The 24,650-nt window shown below is 31.9% G+C and overlaps 1 protein-coding gene and 1 long non-coding RNA gene across 5 annotated transcripts; both read left to right on the forward strand.

Moving 5' to 3' along the window:
• The first annotated feature begins 898 nt into the window (after window positions 1–898).
• LOC109120113 (uncharacterized) lies at window positions 899–2,876 on the forward strand. Its single transcript, XR_002027566.3, has 3 exons — window positions 899–967; window positions 1,551–1,695; window positions 2,609–2,876. It is a non-coding gene; the product is annotated as an uncharacterized lncRNA (long non-coding RNA).
• A 2,048-nt stretch (window positions 2,877–4,924) lies between these two features.
• On the forward strand, window positions 4,925–15,717 carry LeVP3 (pyrophosphate-energized membrane proton pump 3-like). 4 transcript variants are annotated; one of them, XM_026030418.2, is made up of 15 exons: window positions 4,925–5,140; window positions 5,688–5,970; window positions 8,226–8,429; window positions 9,213–9,357; window positions 9,444–9,591; window positions 9,681–9,813; window positions 9,926–10,098; window positions 10,581–10,701; window positions 11,767–11,954; window positions 12,072–12,509; window positions 12,612–12,776; window positions 12,872–13,027; window positions 13,120–13,231; window positions 14,924–15,143; window positions 15,431–15,717. In XM_026030418.2, exons 4-15 carry the CDS (start codon window positions 9,272–9,274, stop codon window positions 15,528–15,530), a joined length of 2,040 nt encoding a protein of 679 aa, XP_025886203.1. In that variant the 5' UTR covers window positions 4,925–5,140; window positions 5,688–5,970; window positions 8,226–8,429; window positions 9,213–9,271; the 3' UTR covers window positions 15,531–15,717. The 4 variants fall into 4 exon arrangements, with proteins under 4 accessions (XP_025886203.1, XP_010320055.1, XP_069152444.1 ...); XM_010321753.4 differs by having other exon boundaries at window positions 4,941–5,136; window positions 9,206–9,357; XM_069296343.1 differs by having other exon boundaries at window positions 4,961–5,136.
• The last annotated feature ends 8,933 nt before the right edge of the window (window positions 15,718–24,650 follow it).

Raw genomic sequence — 24,650 nt, forward strand, 5'->3', positions numbered from 1 at the left:
AAAAAAAAAAAGAGGAAGAAGATGAAGTTGGGGTGGCGTGGGGGGAGGGGGGAGCAGGTCTGAGCGGAGGCAGGAACATACATACTTTAGGATTTTATTTTTTTAATTATAATTATTTTCAAGCACAAAAGACAGATTTAAGACAAGTGACTTCTTTTAATTAATTAGTTTGTCATGTCATGGCAAGTGCGTCACACACACTTGACATTTTTTGTTGATTATCAAAATGTGTCTAATAGGAAAAATTTTATACAAGTAAAAGTGTTCAATAGGTAAAAGGTTAAATTGAAGTGTTTAAATGAATAATGAGAACAACTTTAAGGGGCCAGAGATGACTTTGGCCAAAAATTTATTATATATGAGGCACACCATGTCATACTTGTATGAGACATTGTTTGATTGACAAATGGACATAAACGGAACTCATATGCCAAGTAATAAAGGGACATTTTAAGTCACCTTTTTTTTTAATGCCCCTAGCTCAATATATTGTGTTTTAATTTTAAAAAAATATTTTTTTCTTTTTATGATTATCTTAATCATACATTTTGAGAATTTATTGGTTGATCTAATTAGTTTATACATTTCTTTTTTACGTACTGAATCTTAATTCTAATTTATGTTATTTATTCTATTATAATAAATAGTTGTTTAAAATTGTAACGATCCGCTAGGTCATTTTAAGAACTGGAACTGTTTTGACTTTTTTCGTAAAATTTAAATAGAAACTTCGAAATATTCGATAACTAAGAGTATTTAGTTGATGAAAATTTGAATAAATAATTAATATAGTTAATAGTTAGTGGCCAAATCCATAATTAATTTAATCTATTTTATACTTGACCCATGTAATTAAATTAGGTTAGTGGAATTAGCCACTTTTAATACTTAAGTATATATAGATTAGAAGGGAAAAAAAAGGCACAGAAACTACCGACGAAGACGTGGACAACTCATCAGATTGCAGGTGAGTTGATGAAATTTTTTGTTTTTGGCCTGATTAAATTGCTAGTCTCAAAAGATAAATTAGTATTATATTAGTTAAGTTGTTAAGGAATTGGAAGTTAGCTAAACTTGGCAGTGAATGTAGCGTAAGTGTGGGGTTTTTTTTTTTGGGATTTTTGGAGGCACAATTTGTTGAATCAATTGATAACTAATGATTATTATTAATTGAGGCAAGGATTAGAAGGTTGTTTAATTAATTAGTAGTAGTAAGTAGCTAATCACTGGAAGGGTTATATATGATAGTTAATTGAAATATAGTAGCCACATATAATTTTGTTCTGCCTTTTCTTTGTAGTTGGAGCTTGCTGTTACTTTGTTAATATTGAAATTATAATTGTTGTAGTTAGTGTAGTTTTAGGGAGAGATTTGAGGGTCATATTGAGGGCAGAGACGAAGTAATAATGTGAGGACTCTTGTTCCATTCCAAAGTTCTTATATATGCCAAGCGTGCCTTTGTTAAATTAATAGTAGCCTGGCTACACTTTTAGGTTTCTTTATTTACTCTTATTATTCCTTGATTGGTTGTTGTTTGGTTACGAAAATAGTGGAAGATCCGGATTATATAAGGAAGTGTTATACGAACTTGTTTGATTACGAGTAAGGTACAATTGGTAGATTGAGAATGTCCTGAAGCTTTACGAATAGGGAAGAACTATCTTGAAGATTCGTGGCACGCATTCAGCATTCAAGGTATGTTAAGACTTTTTAGACTTGTTGAAGGACGTTTTCCTAATTAAAGATTAAAAAAATGAAAATAGACAAGGGGTAAGGGGGAAAGATGGTGGTCTCGTATCAATGGTGTGACGGGCATTGGTACGAGTACCGGTGTTATAAAAAGGAAAAGTACTGTTATAGAATGTGGACTGAAATTTGAGAATGCCAAAGCATATGGGCATTAGCTGATATACTATTGACTTAAATTCCTTGTGTGATTGTGTTTTATTTGTTTCACCCGTATAGTTGAGATAATTGAGGTGGTTATGTATTATATTCATATTGATTGATTGAGATGCATCATCATTCCCTCTATTGAAACAATATTGTGCACATGCATAGAGATGAGACTGAGTATAAGTTGGGCACGTGGAGATCGTCCGTGCTGGGGATGGTGAGATGTTAAGATTGTAATTTGGGCACGTGGAGATCGTCCGTGCGAAAATTGTTTGATATTATGATAGTGCGTTGAGATCGTCCGCACAGACACGTGGAGATCGTCCGTGTCGGTATATGGACCTCGCGAGTCCCCCATGGGTCATGAACTCTCGATGTATTTCCGAGGAGTATCATGTATATACGATTGAGTGAGTACTGGGTGTTCTGAGACATATCATTACATGACATCATATTGCATTGCATTTCATCTCATCATTCATTCTTGATGACTATATGTTTCGTTTGGTGTTTGGAAAATATTAAATGTTGATTTCCTTTATTGATGAAACTTAAATAGTAAGTGTAATATATATATATATACTTGTACAATCTAAGAATTTATTTTCTTATATAACTCCCGTCACTACTTCTTCGTTGTCGGTCAATGAGACATACTGGGTACACGTGGTTTCGTACTCATACTACACTTGCTGCACTTTTTGTGGTGCAGATTGAGTGATTGACTTTCAATTTGGAAACGTTCTTCGAGATTGGATATGAGTTTGAATTATCTTGGAGTTGTGGTGTGCTGTTTGGGATATTTTGCGGCCCACACCTTCAGTCTACCCCTATTTATTAGGCTATTTTGTTATGCTGATAGGATAATTCTTATGTTTAGATTTTTGTATTAGTTTGGAATTGTATCATATTGTAGAAGCTCTTGTACTTATGACACTAAATCTTGGGGTAGTTTTATTTATATTCCGCATTTATTTGAATACTTAGTATGTTAGATATTAGTTTGATACTTATCTTTCTCACGTTTAAGTTGAATTGGTGATACTTGTTGGGTTGGCTTACCTATCGGTTGGGAACATAGGTGCCATCACGACTCGTGATTTCTGGGTCGTGACAAAAATTTATTTTTTAGTTTATTAAAATCAAGATATAATATGTTTTCTAATCCTAGCAATTATTTTTAAAAAAATTATAAATAAATTTTGTAAAATTGCAAAAATTCTTTAAAGGAATAAATTATTAAAATTATTATTTATATTTATAATTTCTTAAGAAATGTGTAAGAAAATTTAATAAACAAAATATTAATTAAATTTTCCCTATCTTGAATTTTAAGAATAAAAATATCGTATAAATTGACTGAAATAAGATATATGTATGTTGATGTTTATGGATGTATTTCGTTTTTGAATTTCATGACAATAGAATCAAAACTTATATAATTGTTTGTTAAGATTATTGATGTTCTTTCCGTTAAATTTACTTATTGAAGAGTATTCGTCGATTGAAGTGTTTTTGGATTATGAAATTGTCGAAAGAAAAATAAAAAAACATATTAAATTTTTACCTTCTTTATTTTCATATTAATAATCTACTTTTTTTTATACAAATTTCTTAAGAAATCATAAATAGAATAATAGTTTTACTAGTTTACACCTTAATTTTTTGGGTAACTTTATAAATTTTATTTATACTTTTAAAAAATAATTAATTGTTATATATAAAAAAGAAAATTGTAATTAATTCTATTTTTGAAAATTAACAAATAATTTTATGTAACTATTTTTAACAAGATAAATAATTAATATCAAAATGGAAAAATAATATTAAAATGAGTCGGACAATGATTTTTTAGTTTCATATTTTTCACGAATAAAGTTATTTAAGTAAAACATTTGGAACAAATGTTAGAAAAGAAATCCAAGGAAAAAAATAAAAAAGTAAAAAGTAAGAAAGAGAAAAATACGTGAAAAAGGAGAGTGAGAAAGAGGAGTTTGGTCAATTTTCTGAAATAAATTTACTTCATAAATATAAATGGGCCTCATATAATTTTTGTCTACCACTATACCTGTGCTTCATGCATGATAAATTTTTTTACCAACTACTAATATGAACCAACAACAAGATAACACAATACGATCTATTAACCTTTTGCCTTAATTCGTGTCTTTCATACTATTTTATCTAAAATCATATAATCGATAAGATAAAACTATGTCATGTCCTGTCTAATCAACTTTCCTCAATACTCTTACGGTATACCTCTACCTCTTTTGAAACTATTTATAGTCAATCATCAATCTCTCGTACCTCTGCATTGTATATCTCCTTTTCCCATGCCATAATCATCTCAATGTTGCTTTTTGGTTTTTGCATCTTGTTTACATTAAAGCACTCCCACTTCTCCCGAATTTCTTTATTATTATCCTTTCTTGTGTCCAAGAATAACGGTATGATATTTGGAGATCCAACCTGAAACTCTTTCATCTAATGGACACTCATTATCACTATGCCAACGACATAACTTTTATCAAGAGTATCCAACTTTAAATATACATCTTTCTAAATATATATATATATATATATAAAACAAAATTTTCACCACTGCTTATAAGAGATCATAACTGGCCAACACTAAATTCTTTTCCCTTTATTTAATTTCCTTAATAATAATTTCTAATATTAGTAAAGCTTTTTTGGATCTAAATAATATAAACTATTATGCAAAAAGAGGGAAAAAAATGATATTTACTACTAGTGATTAGTGTTAATTTTCCAATTTAGGCATATGTTTTACCAAGGGAAAATAGAATTAAAAAACTGTAGAAGTCTTTATTATATTTTCTTATCATAAAAAAAAAAGTAAAAAGTAGCAGCATATCCGAAAATTCTGTCAGTTATAGGGAGGAAGCCCACATAATGACACGCAAGCAACAACACGTTGGATTGCTCATGTGTCAATCATTTACTGGATTGTGCACATAAGTCAACAATTTGCTAAATATTTCATTTTCACCTAATCTTAAATACTTTCACAAAAACACACAGAAAAATAGCTTTTCCCAGTTTCACACTCTTTTTCGGCCGTTGCGTTTCAACATTTCGCTTCGAATCTTTAGTCTTCGCGTCCCTCAATTGAGATCTGCTAAGGGTTTAGGAAGTTCTCCAGAGTCCGATCGGGTTATCTCTTTTCCCGGCGGAGTTGATTGTCACTGTATCGGATCCCGATCTGTGATTGCTGTTCGTAAGAGTTTCTGCATTCTCTGATTTATTTGGGATTTTACAGTTTAATTATCAGTTTTATTGGATTTAAAGTAGTTGTAACTGCTTGTACTGGTATTTTAGGATAAGCGATTGTGTTTCGTGATTTTTTTAATTTTTTTTTTAAGTGCTATAACATTGATCAGTTTTAAATGTGTGTTATTTGCAAATTTTGTTGATTTTATTTGGAGGTTTATAGTTTGAAATGGTTAAGTTTGATCTCTTCTGTTCTGTTGTTTCGTTTTGTCTTCTTCTGTTCAACTTGGCTGTTTTTTTATAGCTATCTTTTGTTTGATTATTCGTGTTTCTGTTAGTCTAAAATAAGTTTGGACATTACATTTGATTTTCAACTTATATACACTTGAGAATTAGCTGTAAGTTGTAACTGCTCGACGGGCATTTCTAGGTTTAGATTATGTTTCACGAGTTTTTGTTATATAGACTTGATGCTTCAGCTTTGATCAGTTTCAAATGGGCTTTCTTTGCAAGTTTACTGATAGAATGTTTTTGGTTTCTTTTTTCCCCCAAAGACCTGAAGAGTGGATTTAATTGTGGAGAAGTAAACGTCACAGCTGCTTCAACACGAGCTAAGGAATTAGTGGAAGTGATTTACAAAACAAATTCAAAATACAGCGACCAGGTTCAGGGGGCGATTTGCCCCAAAGTGACTTCAGCTCTTTCCCAGTAGCACGGAGGGTAAATTCTTTTCAAACCGTTGCAATGGATGATGAAATGGAAGGAGGGAACTTGGGTCCTTACCAGGAGAGACCAAGGACATTCCCTAGCATGAAGAGCAAGGCTTATGCACCATGGGTAGGTTACCTTATTTAGGTGCACTTGTTTCTCTATTTTGCTCATGTTTCTCTATTTCACTCAGGTTTCTCTTATTTGCTCTTGTTTAATCTTGCTCCAAAATTTTGTGTTTTCCAATGATTGAAATCGTGCTTTTTGATTATTTTACGAAGAAAAATATGTTCTTATCTAGCTTTATGGAGAGTAATGACAGATTCATCATTGTTTCTTACTATCCAAAAAATTTTTTATGCACCTTAGTTTTCTCCTTTGTATTGTGTTTACATCTGTTTTCTCACCCTCTAATCCCCTGTATGGTGGTACAATTGTAACTTGTCCTGACTCATCAATTCCCAAATGTATCTCACTTGATAGTTGATGGTCTTCTCTAATTTTTTAATCCTGCTAGATAATTTTTTTTATAGAAACTGGTGAAAAAAGGCACATGATTGCGCTGAAAGATGGTAGAATACTTGAAAAAAAACTGTGCATGAAAACTGGTAACCACTATGCTGTTACAGAAGGAAGTTGTTGTGTTGAGGGTGATCTAGCAACATCTTCCATCTTTCCTATTCTCCACCAACGAACTAATTCTACAAACATAACAATGATTCCTAATTATTCTTAATACATCTACAGTAATAGAAAGAAGACCTACTTTTTAAAATTAAAAGGAAGCAGGAAAAAACAGTAGATATGTATGCATGAATACAGTAGACTAGATTTGTTTGAAACGAGTAAAAAAATATAAATATATATACATTAAGTAAGTTCCAATTGTAGTGTGACTAGCAATAGGTCAAATAGGTTCTTCCACTATTCTCCATTAATCACCTTTAGTATATTATTATATCTAGAATTCTCTTGAGAATTTCTATAGGATTATCTTTAAAAATATAAATAACATATTACATATCCGTGTAATCCCACTACACAAGTGGGGTCTGGAGATGGGGAGGGTAGGATGTATGCATGACCTTTGTGGGGGTAGGGAGAGTGTTTTCGATAAACCCTTTGCTAAAAAGAAAAGCAGAAATTGTAGCAGTGTGCAAGAATATAAGACGATAATAATAGAATGATCCAAAGAGAACACCGAAAAAAGGAAGTTACACAATTAGTAAGTAATACTAATAACAAAGTGGAGAGGAGGTTAGCCCTACCTCTCTCACAAGCAGTGTGTCAACACTCAGCTACATACCAACTTTCTACTCTGTATCTTTCCATCTAGGTTCATGTTCTCATAAGCTGAAGTTGTGCCGAATATCTTTCCATCATGGGTCATGTTCTCATAAGCTGAACTTGTGCCAAAGATTTTTTATTTTTTAACAATGAATTTTTAAATAAATATTTGCACGTTATTTCAGTGCTTGCTCTTTTTGTCATATATAAAACCCGTAGCTGTTTCTAAAAATTAAGATATGCGCACAAGTTAAGTGTGCCATAGATTCTTCTAAGACAGTGGTGTTTGGGACAGTTTGTGCGTACCTCGGCTATTTCCTTGGATCCTGCTACATTTCACCAACACAGGTATGGTGTAATTCTACTAGGATTTGAACCCTGGTATTTACACCCATTGCATTGATCATCATGGGTTGACCCTTATTCATCTACTTCTACTAAAACTAGTGACTGACTTTAGGTTGGATTGAGGTAATACTTATCCTTCCAATATTGAAACATGGCACAACTAAATGCATGAACTCCCATGCACCAAAGCAATCAAAGTAAATCACTGAATTTCCAAAAAGAATTAAGATGCATAGATTGATCTTGAAGATTCTAGTATTGATCTCCACCCACTTGCACTATAAAGTACTCCTCCAGTCACTTTTGATGTGGAAGTCATTTGTGGAGTCAAACAAGTTTTTATTCGGTTGTTTTAGTCGAACATTTTAAAAATATTTTTGAATCATTTGTTATGTTGACATATAGTACTTTTCGTGTACTTTTCAACTTTTGACCGAGCCCCTCTATGTCGTAAAGGTAGTCTACACAAGGACTAACAACCTAATTTCAATTTTTTTCTAGCACCGATCTTGTGTGTGCCTCTCTCTATCTGTATAGAAGTCAATTATTCATTCAGTTGCTTGTTTATAATAATACTCTGTGATTAAAAAAGAGTTGGATGTTCTAGTTTTCACTTTTGCTCTAATAAAATTGTTGAATGAGAAGCTGTTTTAGCAGCATTATTTAATTTTCTTTCTTTCATATTTTTCTTTCTTTCTTATTTTGCGTTATGACTTTCTTTCATATGTTGTCACAACTGTTTCATGCAGATATTTCGTGTTCTCGTGAGGATAAACTCGCGCATTCTTTTGATGCTCCTGCTTGTTTGTTTTGGAGCTATCTTTTACATTGGTGCAAGTACCTCGCCCATCCTTGTGTTTGTGTTTTCAGTTTGTATCATCAGCTTTTTCGTGTCGATTTATCTTACTAAGTGGGTGCTGGCAAAGGATGAGGGACCACCTGAGATGTCCGAGGTACAATCTTCTTGATCAGTTTTTAAGTTGTCTTTCAAAGTTTTCGTGGTCCTTTTGTTTTTTTCTGTGTTTAAAACTTGTGGATCAGAGAGTTTGGACAACATTTTCCAAACTAGATCATATATTTTTCTTTTGATATGGCTCTCAAGGTCTATGCAGTAAACTAAATGAGTCTAGATGTTATTATTCTTTAGTTCTTTTCTATTTTTTCATTTTATTAATTTATTGGTGGAGGATAGAGGTGGATGTTGGAATCAGGTTAGTTTTTTAGGGAGGCAAGAATGGCACTGTATCCAAAAGCTTTGTCTTGGTAAAGAGGCTCCTACTATTTGAGCGAAGTCTTGATCATCATGTATGAGTGGTTGTTCCAAGGGATAAAGTTGTATGCAAGAATTTCATCTGCAGAAGATGCTATGGAGATTCAGCATGGGTTGGCCTCTGCTTTTGCTTCTTCCACCTTCACTTGCCAACCACAAAAATGATCTATTTCTTCCATTTTCATTTCTCTTCTTCATGCTCCTAGTTTACATGCCACCCAACCTTAGCCCTTCATAGACATAAGATTTTCAAAGAGAAGTCGATTCAAAGGAAAAATAAAATTATCTTTTGTCCATTATGAGAGATTTAATGTAAAGAAATTGGTTGAAAGCTTGTTGACATTCATGGCAGCCCCTAATTTAGAGAAACTTGGATTTGCAGTCATGATTTTGCTCCTGTTTCATTGGAACATGTTGTAAATTGTCTTAAAGTCTTGAGCTCATTATTTAACTTGCTAGATATCAGATGCAATACGTGATGGAGCTGAAGGTTTCTTCAGAACTCAGTATGGGACCATCTCCAAGATGGCACTATTGCTCGGACTGGCTATACTAGGCATCTATTTATTTCGTAATATAACTCCTCAGCAAGAATCGTCTGGCTTAGGCAGGTGATGACAGGTTTTGAGTTGGATAATTGCTGTTCTCTCAGAGAAGTTTGAGTTCACTTTATGATGCTTCCCATGCTTTGATATAGGGTAACATCTGCTTATATTACGGTCGCTGCATTTCTCTTTGGGGCTCTATGTTCTGGTGTTGCTGGGTATGTTGGCATGTGGGTGTCAGTACGTGCAAATGTTCGAGTATCCAGTGCAGCAAGACGGTCAGCTCGCGAGGCGTTGCAGGTTCCTTTTATTACTCTTCATAAGAATGTTCCACAAAGAACGCTACGGTCCTTTCTTGTGGAAATTTACTTGAGATATTTCTGATGTAGATAGCTGTTCGTGCTGGTGGATTTTCAGCATTGGTGGTTGTTGGTATGGCTGTAATGGGTGTTGCTATCCTGTATGCAATTTTGTATGTGTGGTTTGGGGTGGATTCGACTGGTACAATGAAGGCAACCGATTGTGAGTAAAATCTGCTAATTTTTCACATTGTTTTATTTCATTTATGCACTTTTGACTTTTGAATGTCTGTTTTCTGGTTCATAATTATGACTTCTACTTCATCTTTGCACAGTGCCTCTTCTACTAGTTGGGTATGGTTTTGGAGCTTCATTTGTTGCCCTTTTTGCTCAGTTGGGTGGTGGAATATTCACAAAGGCTGCTGATGTTGGAGCTGATCTTGTTGGAAAAGTAGAGCAGGGTATACCTGAAGATGACCCACGAAACCCTGCTGTAATTGCAGATCTGGTATTTATCTACTTTTTTTTTGTTTTCTTACATTTTTCTTCTGCGAATTCTGTGTTCAATCATGCCTTTTAGTCATGTATTCGAGTTGGATGTTTTATGAATGATCTCATTAAGTTTTACTTTTTGCCCCATACACCTTGCTAGTGCAGTGATATGCCAAGTTTCTGTTTCAATTGTACTTAAACTTTGAGATTAGATACATTTTTTGGTGCTTGAGTAGCACCAATGAGAACTAGATGAAAGTTATCTCCTTTGATAATTTCTCAGAGTTTAAAGAAGTAGTTCTTTGTCTTCACTAAGGTCGGTATGATCAATTGTTTCACATCCTAATTTTAGTGCTTGCTTGTGTCTCTTAAATTAAATATAGAAAAGGAATTATAGAGTACTGACATCTGCTCCGTCAATTATTTGATCGTAACTGTGACTACCTATACGTTGTGTTGATGTGCCTAATGCTAACCTCATAAATTCCCAAATTTAAGGTAGGAGACAATGTTGGCGACTGTGCTGCTCGAGGTGCAGATCTTTTCGAAAGTATAGCTGCGGAGATTATTAGTGCGATGATACTTGGAGGAACCATGGCTCAACGCTGCAAAATTGAAGGTAGGATGACACTCACACTTGAGTTGATTAAATTGTAACATAGGTTGTAATCTTGGTGGGAGTGTATCAAAAAGACCACTTTAATTGTTCTATACCAACCGATGCATTTGAATCCAAGTATTACAGTAAAGGGAATTGTTCAACATAAGATTATGTACTGTGAGGATGGAACTGCATATTTGCAAATGAAGGACTGCAAGTGTTTGTAGACCAGTGTTGTTAACTTTGAAAATGCCCAACAAAACGTTGAAGTCAGTGGAGTTGTAAGCGTTTGAGAAAATACAATTAAAACACGTGATTTAGTGAGCACAGAGCTGTTGGTTGTCTTTTTTTTTTTTTAAAGATGGGGACATTTCATCAACTTAGTTCCTTCACTGAAGCAGTGGCTAAGCTGGGCGGAAGCATGCCTCTGGCAAAGCTGTTTTAGATGCTGCTGTTTATAATGCGAGGGGCAAGAGGTCTTGCAATGATATCGGTCTTACATTAAAATTCATCCCATAATTAAGTTGTCATCTTAAATTTGGATAAGAGTTACTGCTTAGCCTAATAGTCTGTTATTACCCGACTGTGTTGTGATTGAAACTACCCAGGTGCCACAAAACGAGCTCTTAGTATTTGTTTAGCTATAGTAAGAAGTGAGTTTTGTGTCCAAATGGAGGGAGAAGGCTGATGAGAATTCGTGAAGGCGACAAGAACTAGCTTGGGGTTGAGGCTTTGTTGCCCTAGTTGTATGGTATACACTAGATAGAATGAAACTGTAACGATTTCTCACCTCTAAAGCATTACTTTAGATATTTCTCGATGAAATAATTAACTTACCAATGTGCTATGCAAGACCTTTACAGAAAGTAGAGAGTTTTACCCAAAACGTCATTCTTAGCTATGCTTTCCATATATTTTCTTGATTAGTTACTAGAAATATATGTGTACAAATGTTCACCCTTCCTATAATGTGGCTAAATACTGAACTTTTGTTCCTAGAAATTATTTCCAAGTCCTCCCATGCGATCTGCTGTTTCCTTTAAGTTGTACGTTTTATCTAACTTAGATTGGTTTCTTCTGCAGATCCATCCGGCTTTATTCTGTTTCCTCTTGTTGTTCATTCATTTGACCTGGTTATATCATCAGTTGGCATATTCTCTATTCGGAACAAAAGGGATTCTGGAGTAATTGGAACTATAGAGGATCCCATGAAAACTCTTGAAAAGGGTTACTCAGTGACTATATTTTTAGCTGTTCTGACATTTGGTTTGGTAAGTTTTATTTGCCTTGGAAGTTGGAGCATTATCCACCATTTCTACCCTTATTGGTTATTTGACTTCCTGTCTCTGTTCTCTCCACTGATAGTTTGCATTGCATTCCATTTGCAGTCAACACGGTGGTTGCTATATACGGAACAGGCTCCTACTGCTTGGTTGAATTTTGCTTTATGTGGTCTGGTTGGAATTGTTACTGCTTATGTCTTTGTTTGGATATCAAAGTACTACACTGACTACAAATACGAGCCCGTGCGTACCTTAGCCCTTGCTAGCTCTACTGGTCATGGAACAAACATAATTGCGGGTGTTAGTTTGGGTCTGGAATCCACAGCTCTACCTGTCCTTGTCATAAGCTTGGCTATTGTTTCTGCTTTCTGGCTTGGTCGCACGTCAGGATTAACAGACGAAGCTGGAAATCCAACTGGGGGGTTGTTTGGCACTGCTGTAGCAACTATGGGAATGCTTAGTACGGCTGCGTATGTTCTCACCATGGATATGTTTGGTCCAATAGCTGATAATGCTGGTGGGATTGTTGAGATGAGCCAACAGGTGAGGCTTATGTTTTTGAGCAAAAGCACGAGGTTGTGACTTCTTTTTTTCTTGTAAATTTTTGTTAGCTTGGTTAGCTCAATAAGCCTTTTTCATGCACAGCCTGAAAGTGTTCGTGAGATAACTGATGTTCTTGATGCTGTTGGAAACACTACTAAAGCTACAACCAAGGGATTTGCAATTGGATCTGCAGCACTTGCATCATTTCTTCTGTTCAGTGCCTATATGGATGAGGTAGCTGCATTTGCTCAAGAACCCTTCAAGCAGGTATGGAATTGCTATGACTTTCTATTTGACCTTTTTAAATCTTAACTATGTTAACTATACAGTTGCAGTACCAAGATTTTTTTATTATTATGCAGGTTGACATAGCGATACCTGAAGTATTTGTTGGTGGTTTACTGGGTTCTATGCTCATCTTTCTGTTCAGTGCTTGGGCGTGTGCAGCTGTTGGTCGAACTGCTCAGGAAGTAGTCAATGAAGTAAGAAGACAGTTTATTGAGAGGCCTGGGATCATGGTTAGTAGGATTACCTTTCAGAAGGTTGCCATGTGTTGCAGAATGCTCATGACAAGGCTGAAATTAATGCATGTTACTTTTACTGGTGGCAGGATTATAAGGAGAAGCCAGATTATGGTCGATGTGTGTCCATTGTTGCATCTGCGTCTTTGAAGGAGATGATTAAACCTGGAGCCCTGGCTATCATATCCCCCACAGTTGCTGGTGAGTCTTGTACTTAAAACTGTTTGCCTGCTATAAAATCCATAGAACTGACCAGCAAGGCTGACCGAGTTTGTTGAGCGGGGGATCATCCCAATGGCGGGGGGGGGGGGGTCTTAGGTTCGTCGAACCCTGCATGCTTTCTTGATCGAGCTCGTCACACAGGACTTGCATAGTGCGATTTACCCTTTCTGTATAGTTCGCGAGCTATTAGACTAGAGTGGGGTTTACCTTGTGCGCATCCAAAAGGGTAGCAACTGCGGGTTCCTAAGTCACAAAAAATAAATTAACTGCATGTTTTCTGTCATCTTGGAGCATAAATCTGTAGCTATAACTGGTGTTCTGGTGATATGTCTACCAGGTCAACTTAGTTTCGGTCCTTGAGGGCTCTTCTTTGAACTTTATAGTCTTGTATAATATTAGTTATTATAATACACATGTTCCTCCCTGGATTTTCCAGTTTTCAGATGCACACCCAAACTTTGTAGGGGGTCCTATTACCCCCTTGGACAACTTCTCAAATGGAACAAATATCCCTGTCAGTGATGATGCGGCACAGAAAGTGAGCCTCACACTGTGAGAGGTGTGAGGCAAAAAAGAAGTTAAGATTGATTTATGTGTACACGTGTCAGTTTTAATTCAATACTATATAATTAATTATACTTAATTGATTAATAAATGATTCTCTTACCCCTTCTGCCCTTCCCTTCTTTTTCCTGAGTTCATCTCTAAAACTCAACCATAGTGCCAGCCAACCATCCTTGCTCCTGCCATCCACCCTTTTTTAAAGTGACATGGAACATATGACCTCCATCCCTGGCAAAGTTCAAGTGTGCAGCTGAAAAACCTGGAAGAGTCAGGGTACAATATATATTATCCCTAATATCTATCTTCCTTAAAAAATCTTTGTTGTGGATTTATTCAATGAGTTTGTTGATCTTGTCATATATTTGCTCTAATCTGCATCAGCTTGCATTTTCTGTGGAATGTCTCAGTAGTTTGTATCTACTTTTAACTCATAAGAACCCCACATATCAGGTCTATCTTTTTTTCTTCTACCTTTTTAAATATTTTGTTCGTGGTTTAAATAGATTCCACATTGTCATTTGTGGTAAAGCTTAGCACTTGATATTGCAAAGTAACAACTTGCTTAGAATTGCAAAATGTGTCGTGAGGTGAGGTGTCATTGACAAATAAGAGTTTTCCCACCACAAGTGATTTCAGTGAACAACTACATTTATTGATCATGAGAGTCTGAGCAACTTAGACTACATTTGTACAAATCCACCCTGCATCTTTTTCTGCTGAACCATGAAACATCCAACACTCATTCAAATTCTATCCGTTCACCAAGTTGCTTGATCTCTGTTTGACTATTCTCCGCAGCAGTGTTTGTCTACATGTCAATTATTTTGTCATTCTTCCTATTAGTTAACTTGGTATTGTCTGTGTGTGTACTATGTAGTTTATCTCTTTGGTGAGTGGTGATGTCTTCTTCACCAAACATTATAAGTAAAATCTGAGGAAAATTCTTTGCAATCTGTTTATTTCCATCAGTTCACTTGTGCAGGAAAATTCTAATTCTAATTCTTTTTTTTTTTCTAGTTCTTAATTGATGTCTTTAAGAGTGTTTCATATCTTCTCGATCTCAGTTTTTAATATTGAGTTTATTATATCATCTTGATCTCCGTATAGGTGTTATTTTCCGCATTTTGGGCTACTACACAGGGCATCCTCTTCTTGGGGCTAAAGTTGTAGCTTCCATGTTGATGTTTGCCACGGTTTCTGGTATCCTTATGGCTCTTTTCCTCAACACTGCTGGTGGAGCCTGGGATAATGCAAAGAAATACATAGAAACAGGTGCTCTTGGAGGCAAGGGGAGTGACACCCACAAAGCAGCAGTTACTGGAGACACGTAAGTGTTCTTAAATGATTCACATGTTCTCAAATTATATTGCTTGCATTCTTCAAAAATGTGACCTTATCCGTGTTGGATCTTCCAGTGGCGGCATTTTTGAAGGATGTTAGCAAAAATAGTTCTCAAAGTGTTGGTAGAATCCTATTACTCAATAGGTCATTTCATGCAAGCTTTGTCAAGTGCCTGTTTGATTGTTCTATATACTCATGTAGTCATAACAATATATTATATCTTGTTAGAAAGCAAAACTTGCAGATTTGTTACAATTTTGTCTTGTGTTTCAGGGTAGGAGACCCATTCAAAGATACAGCTGGACCTTCTCTCCATGTACTAATCAAAATGCTTGCTACAATAACTCTTGTGATGGCTCCTATCTTTCTGTGAGAGTTAAATTTAAGAGATTTTTAAATATACGGCACAAGTCTGTAGGAGCTTTTCTGTGTTCACTGGATGGATATATGACGAGAGATGTATTTTCTGGTTTACATAACGAAAACCACATTTTTTTGATACATGAATTTCTAACTATACAGGCAACTCTTTTTAGTTATAGATTTCTGAATTTCTTATACTTGGTTGCTATGTGCTTTCATGGGTTGTTTTTCATTTCCTTTTACATATTTTTTCCTAACGGTACTATAGTGTTTGGTAAGGAATAAGTTATCCACCCACTGTTATGGTTATGGTATAAATGGTAGGATATATAATTTCATCACTATCTAATACCTTCAACCAAATCAAATGCATGATTCAAGTTATATCATACTGAACGACTCCATATCCTCAAGTTTGCCAAGTCCGAGCTCCAAGTTTTCCTTGATATAGGACCAAAAATAATATGGTGGTGATTGGCTGAAAGTAGGCAGCCTATGTTAGCCCAACCAGAGAAGACTTATATAATATGTAAGTCCCAACTCTTAATACATCAAGAATGTCATCTTAAAAAAGTGGAGAAATTGGTACTATTATATACATTTGTAAAGTTTGAAGATGTAAGATTGAATCGCAATCATTTTTTTGCTTATTGGTGTTTGATATCTATATTAAATATAGCGCTATTGTAATACTTAAATTACATTAATTTTATTTTCTTATGATAAATATTAAGTGACCATATGTAAAGTAACACATACAGAGAAAAGTTACATGACTGGAAAAGTTAAGGAAAGACTTTGGGTCTAATGATGACCCATTACATATTTTAAGTGTGGAGCTAGCGCATAATAAATTGATGGATGCACTGATATAATTATTTCCTAAGGTTGAAGGAACCCAACTTGAGTAAGCCTTATATTATTTGTCTATTTAATATTTTATACATTTTTTAAAAAATTATAAATTAATTACTTATTTATCTTTTAAAGCTTCTAATACATAAGTCTTATTCATCAGTACCTTAATAATGGTATTACTTTTTTAAAAGATCACAATATTTATACCAAGAAGAATTAATTTTAAGAGCAAAATAAAAATAATTAATAAACTTATATTTTAATTTTATGAATTAATAAGTAATTTAAAATAAATAATTTAATAACGTGGACAATTACATATTTTTACTGTCAGTCGCAAGCGGGCGGCCAAAATATTTTACTCCTAGACAGCTAGACAAGCTGTCTAAAAAGAAATCAACACGATTTTTCGCTAAGACAAAAATCTCGGATTCATGTACATATATATTAGAAATGGAGAAATGAGATGAAAAATTATGGATTAGGAATCAAATTATTAGTCTACTCTGTGGCGCTAATGTGGTATTCATGTGGCGTTCACATGACACTTAACAGACTTCTGTTAATTAGCAGGGTATGTTTGATTCAATAGTATGACGGAGAGGGTAGTTTTGAGTCGAAATATAATTTAAGGGTATATGTGAGCTATTTCGGATATTTTAGATTATTATTGAGCCTTTTCCGATATATGAATGAGGTGGTTGGTGAGGCCTTCGCATGGCGACAAGACGAGAGAGGTAAGATTGAGATGACTTGAATATGTGAAGAGAAGATGTACGAATTTTGCAGTAAAAAAGTGCGTGAGATGGACTATAGTGGATAATTGGTATAAGAAGAGGTAGAAGTAGGCTGGAGCAAAGAGGTTTTGGGACTAGGGAGAGATGATTAGACATGACAGGTCACACCTATAACTTATATGACAGATAGAAAGATTTGGAGATCGAAATTAGGCCAGAAAATATTAATAGGCCGGTAGTCAATAACGTTGTCTAATTCTCTGATTCGTATATTTGCAGGAAGTAACAAATATTTTGTTATTGCTATTTGCTCTTTTCTTACTGGTTTATCAATGTAACATGACTTCTTTATTATTATATTTACTTTATTTATAATATACTTACTTTAATCAAAATTTTATTGAAAATATTCTCTTTTATGTTTTCGAGATACAAAGTAAAGGTGCCTACAATACATATATAATGATGGATTATAAGACTTGCCCAACTGACCAAAGTCTCAATTATTTATTCTCAAAATTTTAAAAATAATTTCTGAACTTTAGTTGATTAAATATGTCGGAAGTGTCTGAGAGGGAAATGAACATAACAAGCCAAGGAGCAAAAAAAAAATTTCTATATATATATATTTTACAAAGTTTCCTTCAATGAGATGGGTTGAGCTTGGTTACATCGATGATGTTCACATATGCTATTTAATTATTTATATTATACAGTTGATATACACGGCATATACATAGATGATATTCACATATATTTTTTTTTCACTTGTGTTTGATGCTCAAATTGAAATCCCAATTAAATATAATCATGCATTGAATAATCCTCATTGGGTGACGCTCCCAATATATTTCTATCTATACCTAAAGTTTGAATTCGACACTACTGATTGAGAGTGGAACAGTCATTCCAAACTCGTAAAAGCAGCCTGTTGGAATTAATCATTGCACCTCCAAATATATAAATTAATCTTAATTTAGGAAATGGAAGATGGCAGCTTGTAATGGACACATGCACTAATGACCATTTTCTAGGAAATCCGATGGCTCTAATTGATTTTAAAAAATCTTACACTTGGCTATTAAAATTTTTTTAATAATTTTAAACAACTAAGTACTATATGGCTATACATTTGGCCATTTTTTGCTAAGTGTTTGCATCAAGACAAAGTAACAACACTCATGGTTTCTACTAGTGTGTCATCAAGCTTTAAGCTCTTGTTTGTCTCTTCTCTTTGGTTTTTTCTCAATATTTCATTGTCTCATCAAAAGGTCAAGGTCTTCCTCCAATAGTGAAAGGGCTTTCATGGATATTCTTTGATTCAAGTTGCCCAAAATTACAATCAATTGTTAGAAAGAGACTTGAGAAAGTTATTGGTCAAGCTGTTGGCTTGCTTCGCCTTCATTTTCATGATGCTTTGTTCAGATAAACTAGTGTAACTTAATTTGATACGAAAATTAAAAATTAAGTAAAAGTAACTTTTGAATATTGTAATTTTAAATTAAAGATATTAAAATATTCTTTAATCTTATGATACTAAATATATCACTTGAAAAGTTAAAATTAAAGAATTAAAAAAAAAATATTCTTTTCGAAACGAATTAAAAATACAATAGAATATTGTAAGTGACATTGCTATCCTCTCCTCCTCAAATTAAGCTCTTAACTTGACTTATCCACAACATAACTTTTACTATGATCTTTTTAAAAGAGGAAGATATGTATCTAGCTAACATAATAATATATCAAAAGAAGAAGAGTAGAGAAAATAATATTTAGTTATTCCAAAACTTACTTGTTATATACATATATATATATATATATATATATAATGTTATGTTTTTTGCTTTTAATTTATTTCTTTAATTTGACTAAACTATAGTTAACTAGAAATTATTTTGATTAAAAATCTCGCGATAGTCCTTTTCAAAGTCAATGTAGTTATTCTCACGACCTATCACTTGTGTTTTTAAAACGTCTCTAATAATATAATTTAATACTGACAACATATTAAATAAATAAAATTAGAAAATCGGAATTTTCTTGTTTGTTCTCAATTAAAGGAGTTAGTGTCTTTGCACCATATGAAAAAAGAAACAAAATCGAATAAATTGTGACTTTTACAAGAAAAAATTTACAAATATTTTTCATAATCATCGGAGTAACATTAAATTTCGATAATGAAAACAAAGAATTATATATATATATATATATATATATATATATATATATAAAGTAGAAGCTAAAAAATGGGATTAAACATGACATAAATTCAAATAATTAGATAAACTTTAGCTGAAAAATACTTAATCCACCTACTAAATTGTCATCCCTATTTATAAATAAAAAAGGCGTCTCTTGTTGCGACTTAAGTATCTTACTCTTACAGTTTTACATATCTATTTTGCATATATAATGCGTTTAAAATATAAAAAGAATTGATGACATACCTTTTCTTCTCTACTTTAATAATTAAATTTTAGCGGTGTTAAATCTTTATATTAAATCATATAAAGTTACATTATTATGATCATGTAATTTAACAAAGCGAGAGTACATGTTAATTATCAAAATTAGTAATTCAAAGCTTATACAGATGCATGTCTTACAAATTTAATCCTCATCCACACTTTGTATTTTTATTTATAAATTTTAAATTTGGAGAAAAACGAAAACTGAAAGTCAGCTTAGAAAAAAAAAAGTGAAAGTATAAAGGGAATGTGAGAAAGCATCTTCATAGTTTAATATTCGCATTCCCTCTTTTTAATTTTTTTTTTGAATGTGAGAAAACATCTTCTTATTTTAGAATTAATTATTTTGGAATTAGTAGATTTAAAATATTATTCCAACCTTAAAGTGAAATAAAAATAACATAATAATTTTGAGATATAACTAATTTCAGATAAATTATTCTGTAACTTTATTCTAATCAAACATAAGATAAATTTATTCTAAAATTAATTACTCTCCTTTTTATTCCTCGTAACAAACAAGTCCTAATATATTATACTACATTTTATCAAATTGGGACGGTTGAAAATCAAAGATGTACATCTAAATTTTGAACAAATGAAGAGACTTTTGTTTCTTCATTCAAACACATATAATATACTGATTCATTGAATAATATATAGAACGTACCATGAGCAAGTAGTAGCTACAAAAACTATTAGGTGAACTAAAAGTTTCTTGGTCATATACATAGACTCTTATGTGTATTTACTTTATTACTGAGGCGTACGTCTTTCGTTTTTGCCTTTTTTTTTTTTTCATATGACATATCTGTTTTGAAATTTGATTATTCTAATTTTATGCTATGAAATTCTATCCTACGAGAGAAATATTCTTTATTAATAACAATAAAAATCTTAAATACAAAAAACTACATTATACTAAGAAATAAAGAATATTTATCATTTTTTCGTAACTTTTTGCGATAATATAGGCTGCTATTGTCGTTTGGAAAACCTCCAAAGTCTTGATGCTATCCTGCACGTGGGCGGCCTCTATTAAAAACAAGAGAAATAAATTGCAACTATCAACGACTAAATTGCTCTATATAATAAGTCACCAAAAGAAAAAGAAAAAAGGTGGAATATATATATATATACTAGTTTCTGAGGACATGCTTCGCACGTGTGTTTCATGTGAATTTTTGTAGATACGTTTGAATGACTAAAGTTTAATAGAAATATATATGTAAATTTAATGAATAATAAAATGTAACAATTACAAAATAAGAATAAAAACTTACGCAAGATAACATTCATAGAAAACTAAATAAAGAAGTATAAAGGAGAAAAAAAAAAGATAAAAAGAAACAGATTTAAGAAAAAATATAATGTAGACATGAAAAAATCAGTACATAACTCTCTGAGTTCTTATCGACTCTTTTCATATCCTTACAAAATTCAAGAGGCTTCTTCATCTACTTTAACTATAGAATAAAATGACAGCCTAATAATCTTGGTAGGAGTTTCATGAGATAAAGATGTTGAATTTATATAGATAGAATAGAAGGAATATCAAAAGAAATCTTAAAGTTTTAGTTTAAATATTTGAAGGTTATGAATATGAAAAAATGATAGTTATGTATATTAAGAGTATAAAAGTGAATAAGTAATTAACAAATAATAATAAATAAATGAAGAATATGAAAAAGAAAATTAAAATTAGCAAACCATGTAGAAAGAACAACTAAAGTTCTTATCACTTAATAAGCGTTAATGAATTTAAATTTGTGAAGATAGAGTCATTTATCACTTAATAAGCGTTAATGAATTTAAATTTGTGAAGATAGAGTCATTCTTTAATAATAGTCAAGAGGACAATATCAATGTGTGTCTCCATTTTGCAGATTTACAACCTTTAAATTATTGAATTTCGTTATTTATCATTAAGGATAATACTTTATCCACATGAATTATATTATTCATGAGAGGGGTTAAGGAAAAAATTATGAGAAGAGGAAAAATATAGCAATTTAGGTAGAAACCATTTTTAAAAAAAATTATAATTATTATATACATATAGATTATAAATGATAAATATTAATTAATTAGATATTTAATTAGAAATTAATCTTAAGAAATCTAAAAGTCATTAACATTTTAATTAAATTTATACGATCAAATATTTAAATATTTTATAACAATTTAATTTATAGAAGGGGTAAAATAGTAATTCAACTTTTAACTTTTTTTGGTTCATGCTTTTAGTAATATATGATATATATAAGGAAGTTAGAGTATGAACGTAGATTTTCTTTTGAATAGTATTATTTTTTAATGTGCATTTTTTAAAATAAAATAAACCTAACATGGATATGTTAGAAGAGATTATAAGACACAATGTACACTTGAAATGATACTCCTTCTCAACTAATTTAATTCACTCTTATTTAGTTGGCCCTCGTAAATATTTATTGTTGATAAAATGATTTAGTAATCATAAAGATATATCTAATTTATTTAGATTATGAATTTAGGAAATTTCTTTTTTTAATTGTTATATCAAATTCAATTATATTACAAATTGAAAAAAATAATATTTAAATGCATTATTACATCCTAGGGGCCAAAACCACTGGCTTAGGCAAATTAACAGTCAACCCTTTGAAGCTTTTTTTTTTTAATAATAAATGACTTTACCTAATTTGCTCTTCAATAACTTGTGAGACAGACCCGTCAAAATGGATTTGGCCTGTGAGGTCGGTCTGATCCAACCTTGAAATAAGTGAAGTTGAGCTTAATTTTTTGACTCAATTATGAATGAGACATTTTAGCACGTCCCAGTTGGCTCGCTAGCCTCGTAGGCCCAATTCGCAAGCCTTTGTGGCCAGTCTGTGAGCTAGCTATTAATTTTTTTAAAAATATTTTTATATATATTTTTAATAGTGTTTTATTTGTAAAGATTTTATGATAAATATTTTGAAAAATAAAAAATCAAGTAATTTGCAATATCATTTTGCATTGTGAATTGTAGATGAACATGAACTTCTTAAGGATATAATATCACATGTTGATTCAAATGTGATTTCGATGGTGAAAGTAGAAGTGGAGTTGTAAAACATTAATTAATGAGTCATGTAATATTTAGAAATTTAGATTTGTTAAGTATTTAGGCTGCCTTGTGTTGCTGAAATCTTTTAAACCAGCTAATTTTTTTGAGAGAAATGATGGAATGATAATCACAACTCCTATAAACAAATCCATAAGCTTATATTAGAGATAAAAATAATAATCAGTGACGCTGTTAATTAAATTGGAGTGCATATGTCGCTCCATTTATAAAATATATTAAATATAATTAATAATGTATCAGTATTAAATTAGATTTTAAATATAACTAACAATTCAAAAGATACTTCGAATAAAGAAGAATTGCTTAAACTTTATAATAATTTTACACATCTCATTATGTATTCATGTGAAACTTTAATCAAATTTTAATTTTCCGTAAAATATGATACGCGTACCTAATGTTTTCTTTTTTAATGTTAAAGAATAGATATAATACTATACTTTTCATTTTGAAATATTAATATTAATATCAAAAGGTCCAGAGACCAGAGCAGTGTGACGAACACGTGGCTCTTTTTATAGAAAAAAAAAGTCCATTGAAAAATAAATTTTTGTGAAATTTTATTGATTATATTATTGTGATACTTTTTAAAAAATTATATAAAGTATTTTTATTATATCATGTGCAAAATAAAAATTATTAAAAAATTAAAATAGTTAAAATAAACTATATTGGCCCTTTCGGTTTTCTTTTCATCAAGCATAGCTTTATCTAGAAAGAGGCAAAAATGTTAACCAAGTGCGACGACCACGTGTCTCTTTCTCCGTTGATAAATGAAGATGATAAATACACTTCCTATTTTTTTTATTTGTTATTTTTAGTATATTCAGAGAAAATACATTTAGTATTATTTTAATATTAAGGAAAAAATTTGCGATTAAGTAAATTTATTTTATTTACTTATTATCAAAGTTATAATCAGTTATAATTATCACTCACGATTAACATTATACATTAATTTTATGGATTAACTTTGAGTTAACTTTGAGTTTATATAATTACCCACGTTTGTATATATATAATCGCCTGAATATACAACTTACATATGAATTATTTACAATTATCTAATGGATATACACATATAATTCACATCCCTCTCACTCTTCGTCCTTTCCTCGTTTTCTCTCTCCTCCTTTTACCATCTCGCTTGTCATATATACAAATGTATAGGTATAATTTACAATTGTCTAATCCATATGTATACACAATTCACTTTCTCCCGCTATCTCCCTCGCCTCTCCTCCCTCTCCAAGTCTCATTCACCTTTCTCCTCGATCTCAATCTCGCTTGTCATATATACAAATACATATATTTAATATACAATTATCTAATCGATATACATATATAATTTATCTCTCTTCTAGTCTTGCTTGTTTCTCTCCTTCCCATACATATAGCTACAAATTGTAATTATCAAACTATGACTATGGAAAATAATTAGACTATTTTTAAATAGCCATATTTAAAAGTTCCTCTAATATTAATTACAAATTACTAATTTACTTTTTCAAGATTTAATATCTATTAATATGTATATTAATATGAAGTACTCGTGTCAAACAGTTGGGAAGAAAAATATTCAACCATATAATTTAAATTGTATTTATCATTATTAACTTTTGTGAAAACTATAAATAGAATATAACTTTTAAAAGTAATGCAATTATAATCATAAATTACAACAACATAATTAAAGAAATATCTCATACTTATATTGTGAAGGAACCTGACAAATCTAAAGTCAAACTGTATTTCTTGAAGTTTTTGCTGGAGTAATTTTGGTTTTGATAGACAAATTAGTGTAAAGATATAATTGAGATAGTCGGCTAAGCTATGATTTTTTTTTTACCGATTACTAGTGGAAATGTTTGGTAAAAAAGAAAAAAGGAAAATCACCCACATACGATATTTATATCTAATTAATTATATAAATTTATTATATTTTATGTAAT

This window comes from Solanum lycopersicum, chromosome 4 (genome assembly GCF_036512215.1).
Source record: "Solanum lycopersicum chromosome 4, SLM_r2.1".
Taxonomy (NCBI): domain Eukaryota; kingdom Viridiplantae; phylum Streptophyta; class Magnoliopsida; order Solanales; family Solanaceae; genus Solanum; species Solanum lycopersicum.